At 34.6% G+C, this 17,889-nt stretch overlaps 1 protein-coding gene across 3 annotated transcripts; it reads right to left on the reverse strand.

The window, feature by feature from the left end:
• Positions 1-7,270: 7,270 nt before the first annotated feature.
• On the reverse strand, positions 7,271-17,451 carry LOC115977146 (CDT1-like protein b). Of its 3 annotated transcripts, none has more exons than XM_031098829.1 (9): positions 17,363-17,451; positions 16,685-16,843; positions 16,444-16,563; positions 14,632-14,857; positions 13,162-13,902; positions 11,175-11,373; positions 11,004-11,094; positions 7,889-7,953; positions 7,271-7,442 (listed from the first exon to the last, which is right to left on the reverse strand). In XM_031098829.1, exons 2-8 carry the CDS (start codon positions 16,840-16,842, stop codon positions 7,899-7,901), a joined length of 1,590 nt encoding a protein of 529 aa, XP_030954689.1. In that variant the 5' UTR covers position 16,843; positions 17,363-17,451; the 3' UTR covers positions 7,271-7,442; positions 7,889-7,898. The 3 variants fall into 3 exon arrangements, with proteins under 3 accessions (XP_030954689.1, XP_030954687.1, XP_030954686.1); XM_031098827.1 differs by lacking the exon at positions 7,271-7,442 and adding an exon at positions 7,459-7,636; XM_031098826.1 differs by lacking the exon at positions 7,271-7,442 and having other exon boundaries at positions 7,664-7,953.
• Positions 17,452-17,889: the final 438 nt, after the last annotated feature.

Consider the following 17,889-nt stretch of genomic DNA (forward strand, 5'->3'; position numbering starts at 1 on the left):
ACTGGTACTACCCATCTCTATTTCCTACCATGCGGTTTTGCATTATGTCAATTAGTCATTCAATAATAAATGTAGCCTCATTATGTGGGGGCATTTATTTAACGTAGACGTTACATCTATTTAATATGGAGGTAACTATTCTCTTAGTATACCAAAATTGGCGTCCCATTAACTAGATACTAGTATGGAGCGACGGGCATGGTTGGATTGGAGGCCAAGGTCCCTGAGTGAACTTGACCTTCTTCCTTTACAATGTTTGGTCAACCCACGTTGTCAGTATCTTGGTTGGGTCTGATCCTTTGTTTCTTTCTCACCCCTTCTTTATGGGCTAGGGTCTGTGAGCCTTGTGTGAACAAATCGAGCTCCACAAATACCTTCTCAGAAATCGCTCTTAGACCATCCACAATAGTGGTGCTAAATAGCTATATTGTCAAGAAGCTAAAAACATTTACCTTTGGCACCACTACTGCAGCATGTATTTTAAGTATTAGTGGTGTAGAAGCTAAAAATAATAATAATTCGTCGGCCAACTCGCCTACTGCTGAGACCCATCTCCCCATGCCCCATCGCCAATCTATTCTATTGGATCTTCATCTTCATATGTTCTGTTGGAGCTTGATTTTTGGGTTTGTCTTCAATTTGTGCTGGGTTTGTGTTTGTGTTTGTGTTGGGTTTCTGCCGACCCACCCCTTCCGCTAACCCAACTCGCCAACCCACGTCATGTTTGTGCTGTGTTGGTGATTTTTGATTTTGTTTATGATTGGTGATTTTGTTTGTGATTAATGATTTTGTTTAGTCTAGATTGAGGATTTGGGTTGGTGGTTTTTTTTCCCCCCTGCTGTGGACTGTTGGTGGTGATGGTGGTGGTGGATGTTTGTGTTGCATTGGTGTTTTTTTTTTTTTTTTTGCTATGGAAGTTTTTATTATTATTCTAATGAGTTATTTGCATTATTTTAATCAAATAGTTAAAAATATAGATCCATTGATGTTGGGTATGAAGAGGTAAAATAGATAAAATGACTTTTGTAGGTGCCAAATAACTACATTTTTAGCTTTACTACTATAGATACTCTGCCAATTCTCCAAGAAAAATTCACTACCCAAAAATCCTAATGAAAGGGGAAAAAAAATCATAGAGGTACCCAATTTGAGAATTAGCAATACAGTTCCAAGTTTAAAATCATATGGTATTTTTATAATCTTACTTTTTGGCAAGATATTTTTTTAAAGTTATGCCCCTCTCTCTCTCTCTCTTTCTCATACGAAAAAAAAAATAATTGAAAAAGATTGAACACAATGAAAAGATAGCTTAAATGAATTGAAATTAGGTGACCAGGAGAAATACAAGGAACAATTGAAATAAGAACAAATAAATGACAAGATATTCTACTCCACACTTTTTGATGAACAAGATATTCTACTCCACACTAGAGCACCCACATCAGCTCGTGGATAACTTTGCAAAATAGAGAAAAGTAACAAATTTTACACAATCTCAGCAAAAAAACACCCATATCAGTGGATGTAAACTTGTGTATAAATGCAAGTTGCTACAGTACCCATGCATATTTGCACGGGCACTATAGCATGTGTATATAATTTTTTAACAAAATTTCCTCTCTCCTCTCTGTACCTAACTCTCAGCTCCCTCTCTCTCTCAGGTGCACAACTCTCTCTTTCTCTCATCTCACCCATCTTTCTTCCTCTCATCAATCTTTCTTCCTCTAGCTTCCGCCAATCGCCACCGACGTCGATCGCCATCGCCGTCGATCACTCTTTATTCTTTTGTTTCTCGTTGTTTTCGAGTTGAATGGGCTTGATCAATGGGTTTCAGGTTGAATGTCTCTCGCCATCGCCATCGCCACCGCTTGCCTTTAGAGGTGTCGATCTTGTTTCTCATTCTTGCCATCGCCACCGAAAGCGTCGATCTTGTTGCTCAAGGTGAGGCATCGCTCTTGATAAATGAGTTTTGATCCATTTTGTTGGGTTTGTTTATCTGGTTTTCTACTGATGGGTTGTGTGGATTCTGGTGTGATACCGATGTGGATTGTGGGTAAGGGTGTTCACGGTGCGATACAATGCGGTGCGATTTAGCTAAAACCATAACTATATCGCACCTTATTTTTGAGGTCACATGTGTGGTGTGATGTGGTACGATTTAAAGTTTAGCCAAAACCATAACCGCACCACACCTCATTTTTACGGTCACATATGCGGTGCGGTGTATAAGATGTAGTTTGAATGATTTGAAATTGATATATATTTCAAATTTTGGGCTTTTTCTACCTAGCCCGAAACTAATTTTTCCCTTTATTTTGGTCCAAGTTTTAAACTATTGAGCTAATTTTTCTTTATTTTGGGCTAGCTTTATTAATCAACACTTGCTAGGTTTATCAAACTTTTTTTTTTTTTTTTTTGAAAACTAGAGTTATTAAACTATTAATAATATATTAAATATTAAAAATAATTAAATATATTAATATATAGAGAGGGTGCGGTGCAGTACGATTTGTGCGGTTTTCTTATTATAAAACCGCAAACTGCACTGCACCATGCGATGCACTATTACTTGCGATGCGGTGTGATTATGCTATTTTGCAGGCGGTTTTGGTGCGGTTTTTGCAGTGCAGTTTATGCAGTTTGGTGAACACCCCTAATTATGGATGTGGGTCGATGGCAGTGTGGCAAAGAAATGAATATTTTATTTGAATAAATGTGTATAATAGACAAACTGATGTGGGTGTTTTGTAAAAATAAGCGTGTAAAATAGAAAAAGTAGGTTTTAGATGTGCAAAATGGAAAAACTTATGCACGAGCTAATGGGGATGCTAATAAGTAATAACTACTACTTTGACATTGTTGAAGGCTAAAATTTCACATTCCATGAAAAGTAAAGAAGTCACAATTCAAGCAGCAAGAAGAATCAACATTAAGGCCCTATTTATGTTCAGATTTCCAGCAAAAATGTCATTAAAAAGTCCAGCAAAATTCAGTGAAAAAACTGGGCCGGGATACCCAGAGGCTGCTAGACGCCCGGGATCCTCAGGTAATGTAGGACAGCTTCTGTAGGATTGAGACAACTTAAGAAAGGTACCACGAAATACAAGAAATGAAGAACAGAGATGTCCTTCTCAAGTACCCATTGGTGCAGTAAAGAATCAGAAAGTATAAAGCAAACATTCATGAACAAAGGAGCTGTACCACAAGGAACCAAGAATGAGAAAATTATACGTAGAAGCAACTGGAAGAGAACTTTCAACCCAGCAGTAAAAGATTCCAACTATTTGGGAATAATGACAACAAGGAAATAACACCGACAGCTAAGTCTGGAAAATGAGAAACCTTGAAAGAAGAGAGATTGAAGGCTAATTGCTGAGGACGCCCCGGAATGGAAAGTCAGCAAATGACTTTTAGAGAAACAACAATAAAAGATGAAAACTATGAGAAAAAAGGAAAGAGACCAGCCCTTGAGCAACTGTCACAGCACGAGTTCTGAGGGGCAAAAGAGAGAAATCATTAGTACCATGGAGCCCTAAAAAACACACTATAAAAGGAAGAGAAAACCCATGTTGAAAAGGGAGAGGATTTTCAGTAGGAAGAATATCATAATAGAGTCATTAGAACTCTGTAAAATTTAAGAAAAACAGAGGAATGTCTCTCGGTATCCCAGAAACAGCCACTATAGCACATACTTTGATTCAAAAGGATTCAAACTTTGCAAGTCTTAGAGGCTTAAATAGCCATCAAAGTCTGTAATTTTTGAACTTATTTGAACCTTGTATCACGTCTTAGTGAGCACATTTGTAATCCACAATCAAGAAAAATAATGAAATATCTCATATTGATTTGAGAATTTCTAACAATTACTTTGCATATTTCTTTACTGTTTCTTGCTGCTCAATACATATATATTCTTGCTTGTAAAGCTGAGTCCCTGCCCAAGCAAAGCCACTCAGACTTAAGTTCCAAATCCCACAAGTCTTGTGCAAAAGTATAAGTCTGTGAGAATTGGGACCAGGATCCTCGTGGCTGAATCATTCTCATGAAATTCATTTACATATATGTATATGTATTAATATATATATATATATATATATATATCATAATCTAAGAAACTAACAATTATTTGAAAATATGTGCATTGTATAGTTGTTCTTGTGTAAGACCTATAGAGGTAAAAGGAAAGGACAAAACTCCATTGCATAACAAGCATGGAGAAAGATTGTATAGTGCAGAGAACCAGAGATTCTGGGTTCTTACAGGCCTCATTCGCCCCGGGATCCCACGACAGTACGTTCTGGGATCCCACGACAGTACGCCCGGGGTACCAAGTAAATGAATTCTTTAAAATGTTTATTCGATAAAAGATAAGCTTTAAATATTCTATTTCAATCTCTTTCTCATTGTGAATATTATGAACATCTATTTTACTTGTTTTGTAAGAGTAAAGGATCCTTTTATGATACTAAAACACTTATAATGTTATTTTATTGCTTAGGAGGAATCGCATTTTTGCCTTGAGAAGATTTATGTGACTTACGCACAACTTGGTTCGTAATCAGCCCCCATTTAGCTACGGTGAACCAAGCCCAGTCCACCAAAATACAACTATTTGGCCCAGGATCCTTGGGCCTGCGTGCTAAAGAAAAAAGCACTCTCACAGACATTATAATTCTCCTAAAGATTGTTCTAGTGCTAATAGTGCTGATGGCAATGGTTCTAAAGACATAATGAAAATAGGGCATGGTGTTGATAATGATAATAGTGACGGTTCTGAAGGGGTCCAGTTGCAATGCTAGATAGGGATGGCAATGGGGCAAGGCAAGTCCGAAGAATGGGGTCTTCGCCTTGCCCCGCATGGTCTTGTTTTACCTTATCCCTGCTCCGCATGATGGGAAAAATTTTCTTATCCCATCCCCACCCCTTGAGGCCCCACGAAACCTTGCCACACCCCATAAAAATCTACTTCTTTTAAATTGGCCCACAACTATTACAATTGTTTTTAATAAAATCTGTTTCATTAATAAAAATATACTTGAAATTACAAATAAATTTATCCCATCAAATCAAACTAATTTTTAGCAAAAATTGAATAATATTATTAAAGTGTTTAACAAGAAAATATCACAACAAAAACAAAAATCTCATAATACAAAATCAATGCTTTAATAGTATATAAATTTGTTTATAATAAAGACAAAAGAAAGTTTTAAAATTTGTACCTTATTTCCAACCTTGCTAGAGAAAAAAAAGAGGCTGAAAGCCTTGTTGAGTAAAATAAAATATGCTGATGATATGTTTGTTTAAATAATATGGTTTTAAGGTATGAAAAATTTACAATTTAACCCTTATTAATGCAGGGCGAGATAGGGATGGGGCGGGTTGGGTCTAAAAAGTCTAAACCCACTCTCACCCCGTCCTGTGGTGCGGGGCTAAAATCTCGTTTCATCCTTGCCCCACCACCTTTGTAGGGTGAGGAAAACCCACATGGGGCGAAGTAAGAAAGGGCGGGACGAGGCAAAATTATCATCCCTATGTTGGGTGCACATTCGAACTAGAGAACCAAGACAATACATATAATAATAATGATAAATAATAATAAAGCAACAACTAATCCTTTGTTCATCATGCTCTAAACTAAACCTTCAATAAAGTGTCTACTTTTCTATTTTGATGATGAGTGAACATGAAAATTGGTGAATTATAATGAGATATATATATATATAACTACAAGTCTTACACCTTAATGAGACTTTTAATATAACTAAAACTCAATTGTGTAATTCATATCATATTCTATCATGTACTCCCCCTGACTTTAAAATTCACTAATTTGTGTTCAACACAATTTCTAAATCAATTTAATTTTTCATTCATAAAATTAGAATATTTTATTAGCCTTTTGTAAGAGTCAAAAACAACCAACGACTTTTCAAGGAGATTGATATAAGATCTACACAACTAATTTTTAAAGGATGGGAAAAGATCCATAATGGGAAGTCTAAGCAACAGATTAAAGAAGAAACGTGAACAAATCAAATGCATATATATGGGACTAAAGTTCCCTAGGTACATAAGATGGATTCAAAGGCTAAAAACTCATGAGGCTATCTTTCCAATTTCTCTTTCTCTCTCTTGTTCAAGCCGAATCTATTTCTCCAATTTTTTTGAACCCCTTACCTTGTTCCTCTTCTCCTTTTATAGAAATCTCACCCATTTTCCCCTCTCCCTAGTTGGCTTATTCCCAACTAGATTTGGAGGTACTTGTCCCATCATCCCTCTATTCTACTACTTTTTGATCATGAAAGAGGACTTTTGAGGGGTTTCTACTATTCAGACCAATCATTCAGTATTTAATGTGACAAAGACTAAGTGAGAAAGCTTATTAATGCAAAGGTGACTGTTCCATTGGTCCTTATCTATTCCTTGTGCTTCTCGAGACGAGTCTGAGGAAATGTGGCATCTCAGTTTAGAAGGGGACTGGTCAGTTGTGGTTCCTTTATTCCCTGCCAAAAGAGAAAGTTCTACCCATTACCTCGATAATGAACCTTGGGAAAGGAAGTTAGCTCGAACTTCCACGGTAGTGGGCCCAGAAGGTTTCCCAAAACTATTTCATCCACATTTATCTTGGGCTAGGCCCATTTTCTTTAAAAAATAATCTATTGGGCTTTTGGTTCTCATCTCGAGCTCACATTCGTCCCCCCACACCTTTAATCGTGTACTAGAAAAAAAAAGTCTTTAACCATGAAACATTTTAAAAATAAAAAATAAAAATAAAAATAAAAGAAAAAAAGGTAGAGGCAGTTTTTCAATTTTTTTTTTCCTCAATTCATTAGTATTATTTTATCGATATCTATTGATTATTATCTTTTCAATTCATTAAATTATTATTTTTATCCATGTCTTCTATTGATTATTATCATTTAACTTTCTTTTAGTTAAATAGCAGAAATTATATTTTAAATTTGAAAAAAAGAAGGTAGAGCACTTAAAATAGAATTGTTTCTCTCTCTCTCTTCTTTTTCTTTTTCTTTTTCTTTTTTTTTTTTATAATAAACGACGGATTAGAAGAGTGTTGGTTTGTATTGTAGAATTCTTATTACAACAAACAATATCAAAAATAAAAATAAAATAAAAATTTACGCCACCTCCAAACAAAATATTAGCTAGAATGTAGATACAAATTTAGGCAGATGAATTGTTATGTTTTTGGATTGAAACACGTATAGCAAACCTATGAGCTTGGTTTATATATATATATATATATATATATATATATATATCAGAACTAGTTTATCTTTTAGGATGACATGATCACATGACAGTCATTCGAGGGCAACATTATCCAAGCATGCGGGTCTCACTGGTTTAATCTTCCTTTGATACATGCCCAGGTCCAGGTGGGCGCACCTCTATACCGGCCATGATCCTTTAAAGTACTCCTTTTTAACATAAAAATATAGGTAACCCCCTTTAAGATACTACAAACCAGAAATATTAACTATTATAATGTAGGGAAAATGTATAATAGACCCATTAGGGTCCCACTCTTTACACTAAAGTTGGCAGACAACAGAAAATGGTCTGGCCCAATAAGTTAAATGATCCGTTAAGTAATGAATCTTCCCTCTAATTTCTGTAATAAAGATAAGGAATCAGATACTACAGGAACAGAAATGTGAATCATTTTACTTAAAAGATAATCCAAAGTACATTCCACCCTTCAGGGCCTAATCTCATTACACTAGCATTAGCTGTCAAAGTTCACCGAAATTTCATAATGTCACAACCATCTACTTAGCTATCAATTAATTTTTTTTTTTCTTTTTTAAATCCTATTACCACTGGAATAAAGAAAAGTCAAAGGAATTTGTATTGGAATGTGTACCTCTGACATTTCATATGCTAATAATCCTTGCCCGAACTGAATCCAAATCTGGCACTTTCTTGATGCTGTAAGAACACAATGATGTTAAAACAGCAAAATCAAAGGTCATCTTTTCCTTTCATGAAAAAATTACAAGGAATAAGATTCAGCTAAAAAAAAAATTACAAGGAATAAGCGAAGAACAATTCACATTGCTAGTGCAAAACAAGTTTAAATTTTTTACAGTTTGCTTCAATAGAGAGAGCCCAGAGAGTAGTAGAGGGGAAGGAGAAGGGTTTAATGAAACTTGTTTGGGTGTTTTTAAAGGGAGGGAAAGGGGTTTGGAGGGGTTCTAACTTCTACACTCTCATTTTTAATTCCCCTAAATTGGATAGATTAGGAAGGGAAGTAGAGTGGAAGGGATTAAAAATATTTAAAATGTCAATTTTGCCCTTAATATGTCAAATTATATTTATTTCTTTAAAATTAATAAGATAAGATCATAATTGTCAATTTATATGAAATTCCCTCCCCTCTCCTCTCCTTAATTAATTTTTAAAAAATCAAAACAAAAGTGAGGGATATCTATACCCATTCCCCTTACTTAATTTTTAAACATCTAAATATGGTGAAAGGGGTAACCATTCCTCTCCAGTCTCATTTACTCTCCTCTCCTTACTTAATTTTTAAAACATCCAAACAAGATGAAAGAGTAATCATTCCCCTCTAGTCTCATTTACTCTCCTCTCCATCCCCTCCTTTCCTTGTACTCTCCTCTCCTTCCAAACATAGTGTTAGGAACCATGTCACAATGTAAATGATTCCAAATGACTCATGCGCCAAAGCCTCGTTGTGGTAGAAAATAAAGAATAAAGAAACCATAGAACTCCGAAATAAACTAGCAATCAAGGAAATAAAATTTTAACTTAGACACAAAGCAAATAAACCTAAGGTATTTTTAATCTCTTAGATAATTCTATACTAATACCAAAATACACTTAATTCATAGGAGATGTTGCAACTACAATTTTGTCCCTGAATAAAAAACTAAACATATTTTGTAAAATAAAAACCCAAATTTAAAAAAAGATTTAACCAAGAATACCTATGACTGGATGTTTAAAACCATACAAATTTTTCTTTAATTGGACTTCACACATTAGCCTGATAAAATATATCTTGAATGGAAAAAATTCCAATATCAAAACAAATTAGTCTTCCTGAATTGAAGAAGTAATGCAGCATCCTTGGTTTCCATCCTGAATCACAGCCTCCTCTATGTTCACTACGTGTAACTTGAAAAGGTGAATCTTGACCTACTATCCAAATGCTCGCTAGCTATGTTACTAAACTCAAGATGTCTTAGTCTACCTTTGAGAGAGACCACCTTCGACCTTTGAGAGAGACCACCTTCGACCTTTTTTTTAAATATATAATTCAGTAGTTAGGGAGAGGGGGGGGGGGGGTGTGAGGTGATTTGAACCTAGATGTCTCCTTTGGAAATACCAGGAGATGCCCACCAATTGAGCTAAAAGACTCCTGGCCAGAGACCACCTTTAACCTACCAGCCTTACTACCTACTTAGCTAACACCTTAGCCAATATACCAATAACTTGTACTGTTGTACACCGCAACCACCTTCATGAAATTCATGCAAAATCCTAATAACATCTTCCTTGGCCTCTTCAGCAGCATTAATAGAAAACCTTAGTAATTCCATTCACACATGAACTTTTATCCCCATTCATATCTCTAAGAGCCCAAAAAACTTCTCCCTAGAACAGCCTATCACCCGTAATCTCCACATGTATGGACGAGATCTTCACATAAGATCTCACAACTTCTTCTAGATATAACTTCTTATTAACAAAACAATCCCTTCCTTCCACAGTTGAATTAATCATCAGACTTCCAACAAAATTCACTCCTACAGAACTTTGCCATTGCAATGGAAAAGGTTATTATCCATATAACCTTCCAAAAGACAAATCCTTCTACAATTATTTAAAAAAATTAAATAAAAATAAAAACACCAATCCTCACAAGATTCCAAAGAAATTATCTTCTTCTTTTTTCAAAAAAATGGTATCCTTTTAGCACTCTTTTGACCACATACCCTTAACTTTTGCCTCAACAGACCTCCATAGTAACAGCAACACCATATATGCTCTTACAAGGAAATCCACCCTCTCCAGAACCCAAAACACCTTTTACTTTGAGTTCATCCCAGATTGCAAAATCCTACTTTGTCTCTAACAAATCACATCATCCACAAAGTCACACTCAAACACATAATATTAAAAATAAAAGATAGCACCTAGAGTTCCAACTTCCAATCCTAAATAACTTTCATGTGTATCAGGTTCCAATGCTTCATGCCTCCCAAATAAAACCATATTACTCACTAACAATGTGCTCTTATCTCATGTATAGAAAACAAATCTGGAAAAAGGCTTGCCAAGGCTCCTCGCACCGCATTTGCTGCAAGAAAAAGGCTTCCACCAAGACTACCTGAATGACTTTTCCAGAAAAAGGTGTTTCCTCATGTACTTGCCTTTGATACCTTTTTTAGAGAATTACCAACCAATCATAATACCTTTTGTGAGAAGATTTTAGCTTTTGATCCAAGTCCCCCAAATCCAAATGAACAAATTAAATTACAAAATCAAGTATAAGTCCCAGAGTCAATCCAAGTTCAAACAAGAACACCAATAAGGCATTATATCAGGTTTATAATTTATGACATATGGCCTGTTAAATTAACAAAAGATATATAAAGTAAAACACATATTTTATATATGAGTGATCAATGTAATTAGACTCATCTTTTGCAAATGAATCTGCTTAAGTTCAAGTTTGATCTGATTATAATCAAACTTAATGGGAAGGAAATTACATTGGAAAGCCTAGTTTATAGAACAATCAAATTGTAATTTACTAATAAGAATTGGAACTTCTTTCCACCAGTTTACAGCCCTACATTAAGTTATGGATCTCTTAAGTTGGCTTTGTCAATCTAATGAAAAATACTCATTTATCTTTTCATGTCCTAACTCCTAAGACCTATGTCACACCAATATTCAGGTGCTACGTTCTCATCACAAAAACATGTTATAAAAGAGATATGCTAACCCACTTGTACATGATATCGCCACCAGGTGTTAACTTCCTGTAGATCCAATCTGGAACCAGATTTTCAAGAAGTGCAATCTGTTCTTCAACTTCTCCTGAAAAGAAGACAAGAAATTTCATCAATAATCAATTTTTGAAATAAAATCCTCTACTACTGGAGCACCATTGTACATACCTCTCTCAACAATATCAAAACTATTCATTATTATCTTGTGCACAAGCTCCTCTTTTGTTATTGCACAGCAGTTGACTGACTTGAATATTTGGTAAATCAGAGCAACTAGGTCAGGCAAGGAAGAAGACATCTGCTGGACCACTGTTACACCTGCTATACTCTTCTCACAAACCTCATCAATAAATCCAAGGCTGTTGACCTATAATAGGAAAACTCTTTAGTTGAAAGTACAGTATAAAAAAAATAGTAGAAGAGAGAGAATTATTCATTATTATAAGAGTTACTCATGTTTAAGTTTATATTAACTTGTTATCTTATATTAGCGTCTAGGCAATTCTGGTAATCTTGTCATATAACTCCAATATAAATAAATGCAAAGGTGAGGGACTAATTGATCAAACCCAACACCTTTTTTTCTATTCTTTATGTCTCTCTCTGTATCATTCTTCTCTCTTAACCCTAATCTTTCATATTTTACACCACCTTAGTATTAGAGCCCCAATCCAACCATAAAACGCGCTAACACAATCCAGAGATCATTGTAAGATGACAGAAGTATGCTGTTGGTGGCTCATTGGTTGAATCTGATTATTGTTTTGGTTTGATCGGCGTGTATTACTACATGTGACTTGGGTTATTGTCATATTTTAAGTTATTTGAGTTCCATATGACTGAAGAGAAATCTTTGTCCTGGCTGAGGACAAAAAATCTTTGATTAAATAATATACCTAAATCGATTACCTCGAAGAAGTTGAATGGTTTAAATTATTTAGCTTGGGCATGTGCTGTGAAAGTTCTTCTGTGTGGGAAAAATTAATTGATATATAAGATGGTTATAGCATAGTATAAAACCCCACATCACCACTACAGTTGAATTTTATTACTCTGATAAGAAGATTTGGAAGTCTGTTGTAGAATCTTTTTTGCAACAGAGTAATGTTTCACAGGTTTATGAGATTTACAAGAAAAGTTTCACAGCTAAGGTGAGTACAGCATCTCGTAGCTTTAGGTAACTTGCTAAAGGTGAGACAAAAAGATAAAAGTTAGCTTATTATCAAATAAAAAAGCTAGTTTTGTTGTTTATTTGGGAAAATGGGAGACAAAAAGCAAAAAGCTGGAAACAAAAGCAAACTTGCCAGACGGACAAACAGTTTGGAAACAATTGCCTGATTACTACAGTACTCTTAAAAAATAGTGGGATCAATTGATAATAGTACTCTTTATGTCCCTGATTTTCCCTTTAGTTTGTTTTCCGTTAACTAATTGACTGAAACCTTACATGTGTTTTTTAGGACCATAAGTTCAATTGACAGCATAAGACTAGAAGTTATTCTTACCAAAAATTCTTAAGTCTATTCAGAGGCTTTAGGCTTATACAAAAAGAATTGAATATGTTATTTAGATAAACCCATCTTTTTCTAGAATCATAAAATTAGGTTATTGAAGTTCAAAATCAACTCCGCACGGATCTGAAACACCTCTTAGCTTTGGACCATCTAATTAAATAAAATTGATTAGATATTTATAGTTATTACTAAGACTATGACCATATTAAACCCGCACTGCCCAGAATATTTAAGTTGCACCCAATAGATAAGTTTTCTTCAAGTAAACTAGTGATTTTTCTACATAATTAGACACTGTACAAAAATCATGATTTGCCATGTCCAGAAGTAGCCATTAAATTGGGAAAGCATACCATTAACTATCCCAACTAAAACACTTAGTTTTGTCACTCACTATATCCCACACTTAGTTTTGTCACTCACTATATCCCCACACTTAGTTTTGTCACTCACTATATCTCAGTCCATTTATTATGAACCTAGAACCAGTTACTTTCTATCAAGAGATAAGAGATTGAATGAGTCAAAGACACCACATTCCACCATTGAGATATGGGAAAAACAATATGGTTCACAGATTATGAAATAGGAAATTCAAGCAGATCATAAACGACAAGTTTCAGGGTTGGAGAGAAGCGTACCTCTTGCAGCAGTGGCGGAGAACATGTGGCATTCGCACCCTTGAATGTTACTTCTGTAGTATGATGAATGTTATCAATTACAACATTGTTGCAGCCTGACTCATCCACAATGGAATCAAATGCAGTCTTTTCACCTTCCAAGTGCGAGAAGTCTAGAACCCTTTTTGCAGGCTTATTACATGATGTCAACTTTTGGCTGGTACTGGTCTTAAGCTTGTCCTCACAACTAGGCATTGATATCTTTGGCGTCAACTGTGCAGGCGTTTCTAGAATCAAGGGATCATCAGATGAGGCAAGTTTGACAAGAGGAGTACTTAAAGGGTTCGTCTGTTGTGCAGGGGAGTTGAAAATGGTTGAGATGGAGCTGGTACTAGGAGATTCCTTCTGTTGCCCACCTCTGATATTTGGGTTAGTTACACCATCAGATTTGGAACATAATCCAGAATTTTCCATCTCCTGCACACTTGTATTATCTTGGTTAATCAAATTATCAGATCTGGCAGACAACAGAGTTATTGGAGATTCTAAGAGCTGAGTTTTTTCTGTTTCAGCACCAATAGCCTTCTGAGAGAAGTGTCTGCTTATAGATGGATATGGATCAAAGTTTTCTGACAACGGCTCACATTCAATGGAAGTTGATTGAGATTCTATTACAGAATCTGCAATCAATTGCTCTGGACTTAAGGTCTGTTTTCTTTCGCTAAAAGGTTCTGGCAACATGGCCTCTGGAACATCACAAGCCTTCCCCCCCGCCAAAAAAAAAGTCAGCTCATTTCTTTGAACGTTTAAATGCAATATGAACTGCTACACACTCTATTATGTATATTTTAATATAAATTGGATAAAATAATCAAAAACAAACATGGAACAAAGTCTCAAACATGTATTGATAAGCTAACAAAAGCAAACATGCAGAGAGTTAATCTTGACGCATTGAACAGAACCACAATACTAAGGACAACTTAATTAAACCAATTTCAAACATTTGTTATATAAAACAATCATTTAATCATTACTTAGCCATGAAAGATATGCCTATATGTAGTGTATATATCTCTTAAATTACTACACACTCTACAAAATCATATATCTTGGACAAGCTTCTCAAGTTGATCCTGAAACCCTTAAACAAAACCACAATAGGGTTAATTTCAAAAACTAGATACAACAGCACAGTCATTTAATAATTACTCAACCATAAAAGACACGTTTATATGTGGTGAACTTATTTTTTCAGCCTGCCTGTCACCTATATATTAGTGCACTTTCACGTCTTCCATTTTGTACAATCCAATTACCATCCGCCAGAAAAGTCATATCAACTAACTTCATTCCCCAGAAATTATCTTAGTCCCAAAAAAGAAGTAGCAGCAATCTGTCAACTTGTTCTTAGATTCTCATTTCAAACCTCTAGTATTATCAGCATGACAAACACCAATACTAATCTAGAATATAGAGTCAGAGCAATACCTTAGGTTGCTTGGTAAAGAAACTAATAAGCCTAGAAGCAAAAAGTTGATGCAGGGCAAAAAAATCAGATTGTTCACAGTGACCTTCTATAACATCAAATAGCAAAGAGATCTTCATGTCAGGCTTCATGCATAAGGTTTTCTTGTCATGCACAAGAATCTTTTCTATCTGAATGGCTTCAGGAAGTATATATTTTATCTGAGCAAGATGGCTGTACGTGAATTTTCTGAAAAGGAAACAGTAAAAGTTTTATTCATCAAAGAAAGGTATAAGCTAAATGATAAAAACATTAAATGAGATCAGGAAACTAATTGCTACACAGATTTCCTTGTAAAAAGTGCAACTCTGAGGGTTATCTGTGCTTAGGAACTGCATAAACAACATTCCCAAGTTTAAAACCACATGCCTATTCTAAATGACAAAAAAATACAGCAATAACATATTATTGGTTCTGGTGATGTACAAGAAACTTTCAGAGTGACCTGATATATTCTTATAAGCTTGGAATAATACATCTTTACTGGCTAGTCAAGATGACAAAACCGTTTTCTAGGCAAGCATAACATCCTCCTTTGTGAAAATAGCCCTTAAATCGGGTTCCAAACATGTGGATGGATAAATGATATATTTAATATTTCATAATAAAAAAACTTATATTTCACACTTTATAATTAAAAAGCATTTTCTTCTAATAAGTGAGGGAACCTCATTTTGTCTTTTATCTATTTCATATAAACCTCATTTTTAGTGCTCAATGGACATGAGATTGCAGTGCCTTCCACCTTCATCTGTTTGCATTAAGCAATAAATGCACATACATAAACATGGACAAATGAATCAAATAATGAATTTGACTCTACTATATTTAGGATATTTTCTGTTAAATAATCTTAAGCATTCACAATTTTTAAGAATTTTCCCTCATCATCTTGAGATATAGGAACAAGCAGCCATGCCACCATGATCCTTTCAAGTACTCCTTTTTTACATAAAAATATAGGTAACCATAAAATGTTCCTTTAAGATGCTAGAAACCAGAACTATTAACTATTTTAATGTAGGGAAAATGTATAATAGACCCTCTTGGCCCATTAAGGACTCACTCTTTACGCTAAAGTTGGCAGACAACAGAAAATGATCTGGCCCAATAAGTTAAATGATCCGTTAAGTAATGAATCTTCCCTCTAATTTTCTGTAATAAAAATAAGGAATCAGATACTACAGGAACAGAAATGTGAATCATTTTACTTAAGAGAAAATCCAAAATACATTCCACCCTTCAGGGCCTAATCTCATTACACTAGCATTAGGGGGGCCATGTACACATATATACGACTTAAATAGCTCTAACCACATTTAGATCCAACATATAACTAATTCTAGAAGAATAAATTGAGAAAAATGTTGATATCTATCTTCAATATGACAAAACAAAAAATGCATATGAAATTATATATATATATATATATATATAAGTAAAGATGCTTTATTAGGAGAAAAGACTACTTTATGTTCACAATGATAAACACAAAGTAACCTAAAAGAATTACAAAATAATTATGCACAAGAATGAAGCGATTCTATGAAATCTAAAATTGAAATGCTACTAATAAGACTCCAGTAAGACTCCACACACAAAACCAATCATCTCATTATGGTTTTACTCTATCTCACTCATGTAAGAGGTCATCAATCCATTGTGGTTTAGATTACCACACCTCATGAAGCAGAAGTCACTAGTTCAAATCCCCATCCCCGTCCTCTGGGGCCCAAAACTTACATATCAACGTAGCAAGGTTGTAAATTAATTACCTTTTAGTAAGAACTTCCACCTGAGCAGAGACATTTTGGAAAGTAGGCAATTTTTTACACAGAGTGAGCAACCTAAATGAACAAATCATATGATTGAAGAACTCCGATATGTTCTTATAGCTGAAAATAGAGGAAAGATCCCAAATATTAGAACCAAAAAAACCAAAGCAAAAAAAAAAAAAAATCTTTAAAACAATAAAAGAAAATAAAGACATGCATCCATTGAAATTAAGGTGCCCACTTGTCTGGAAGTTTTACTTCTCCCTCCTCGATTTTGTGTGAAGGCTCATTAGTCTTCTCTGGCGTCTGACATGCCGGCTTAAGTTCCAAATTCTGGTTTGGAATAATTCCTAGCTTTTGCACAGCAGTTGAATTTTCTGGACATGTACTTTGATCCATTCTTTTAACAGTAATACATACATATAAATTAAGAGAAAGAGACAAGATTAGAGGGGGCAATAAGAAAGGTGAAAGATAAAGCAAACCACAATCCAGTTCTGCAAAAACTATTTGCTTAGTTTGATTAAGTTCAAAGCAATTTTTACATATCAAAAAGGAAAAATTCAGAGCAATTTTTTTATTTTGCTTATAGCACTAGCCCTACATTAATTTTATTTAATAAGCAATGAGAATAACTCAACTCACACCGTAATAATCAACAAGAATCTGGGGTATTAGGCAAACAAGAATCAAATTAGAGCACCCTATTAAGGAAAAAAGTTGAAAGAAACCCTAGAAAAATAAATAGATTTTCATTCTATCGAACAAGTTTTTTCCTACAAAATAAGCCCAACCAAATTTACCAAGATTAGTTTTCGATACAAAGAAGAAGTTAAACCCCCGCCCCGCGCACCCAAACACAATCAATCTGATATATCCAAAATGTGTGTGTGAGAGAGAGAGAGAGAGAGATCTGAACCTGTTGAAACTCCTGGGTTGAATTGAAAACTGAAACCCCAAAAAGTTGGAACTTTTGGAAGCAGCTGCAGCGCGGCGAGGGGGAGAATATTTGGCTTCTAAAATTTCAAATTTATATATATGTGCCTGATATCTACTAATATATGCCAACTTCATTGCACGGGTGGAACTTATTACACGCGTGTGGGATGAGTATCTTTTTTTTTATTTTGAGTTTAATCTCGTAATTTTAAATTTAATTAACCTTATTACACACGCTTTGAACATCTTACAAGATTCTTTTTTTATTTTGAATTTAATGTAATTTTTTAATTTAAATTTATTTATTATTAGTGAGATTATAGAGGAATGAATTTTTAAGGAACTAAAATTTAGGATTTGAAATTAAGTAAACTGCTGAGTTTAGTGTGTGCGAGTTTTTAGGAAAACAAATGTATCAAAAGTGAGATATATTTAAGAGAAATAATATGTCCCCAATATTTTCACAACAAATCATAAATGACAGGTTGTTATTGGTTATTATTGTTG

This window comes from Quercus lobata, chromosome 2 (genome assembly GCF_001633185.2).
Source record: "Quercus lobata isolate SW786 chromosome 2, ValleyOak3.0 Primary Assembly, whole genome shotgun sequence".
Taxonomy (NCBI): domain Eukaryota; kingdom Viridiplantae; phylum Streptophyta; class Magnoliopsida; order Fagales; family Fagaceae; genus Quercus; species Quercus lobata.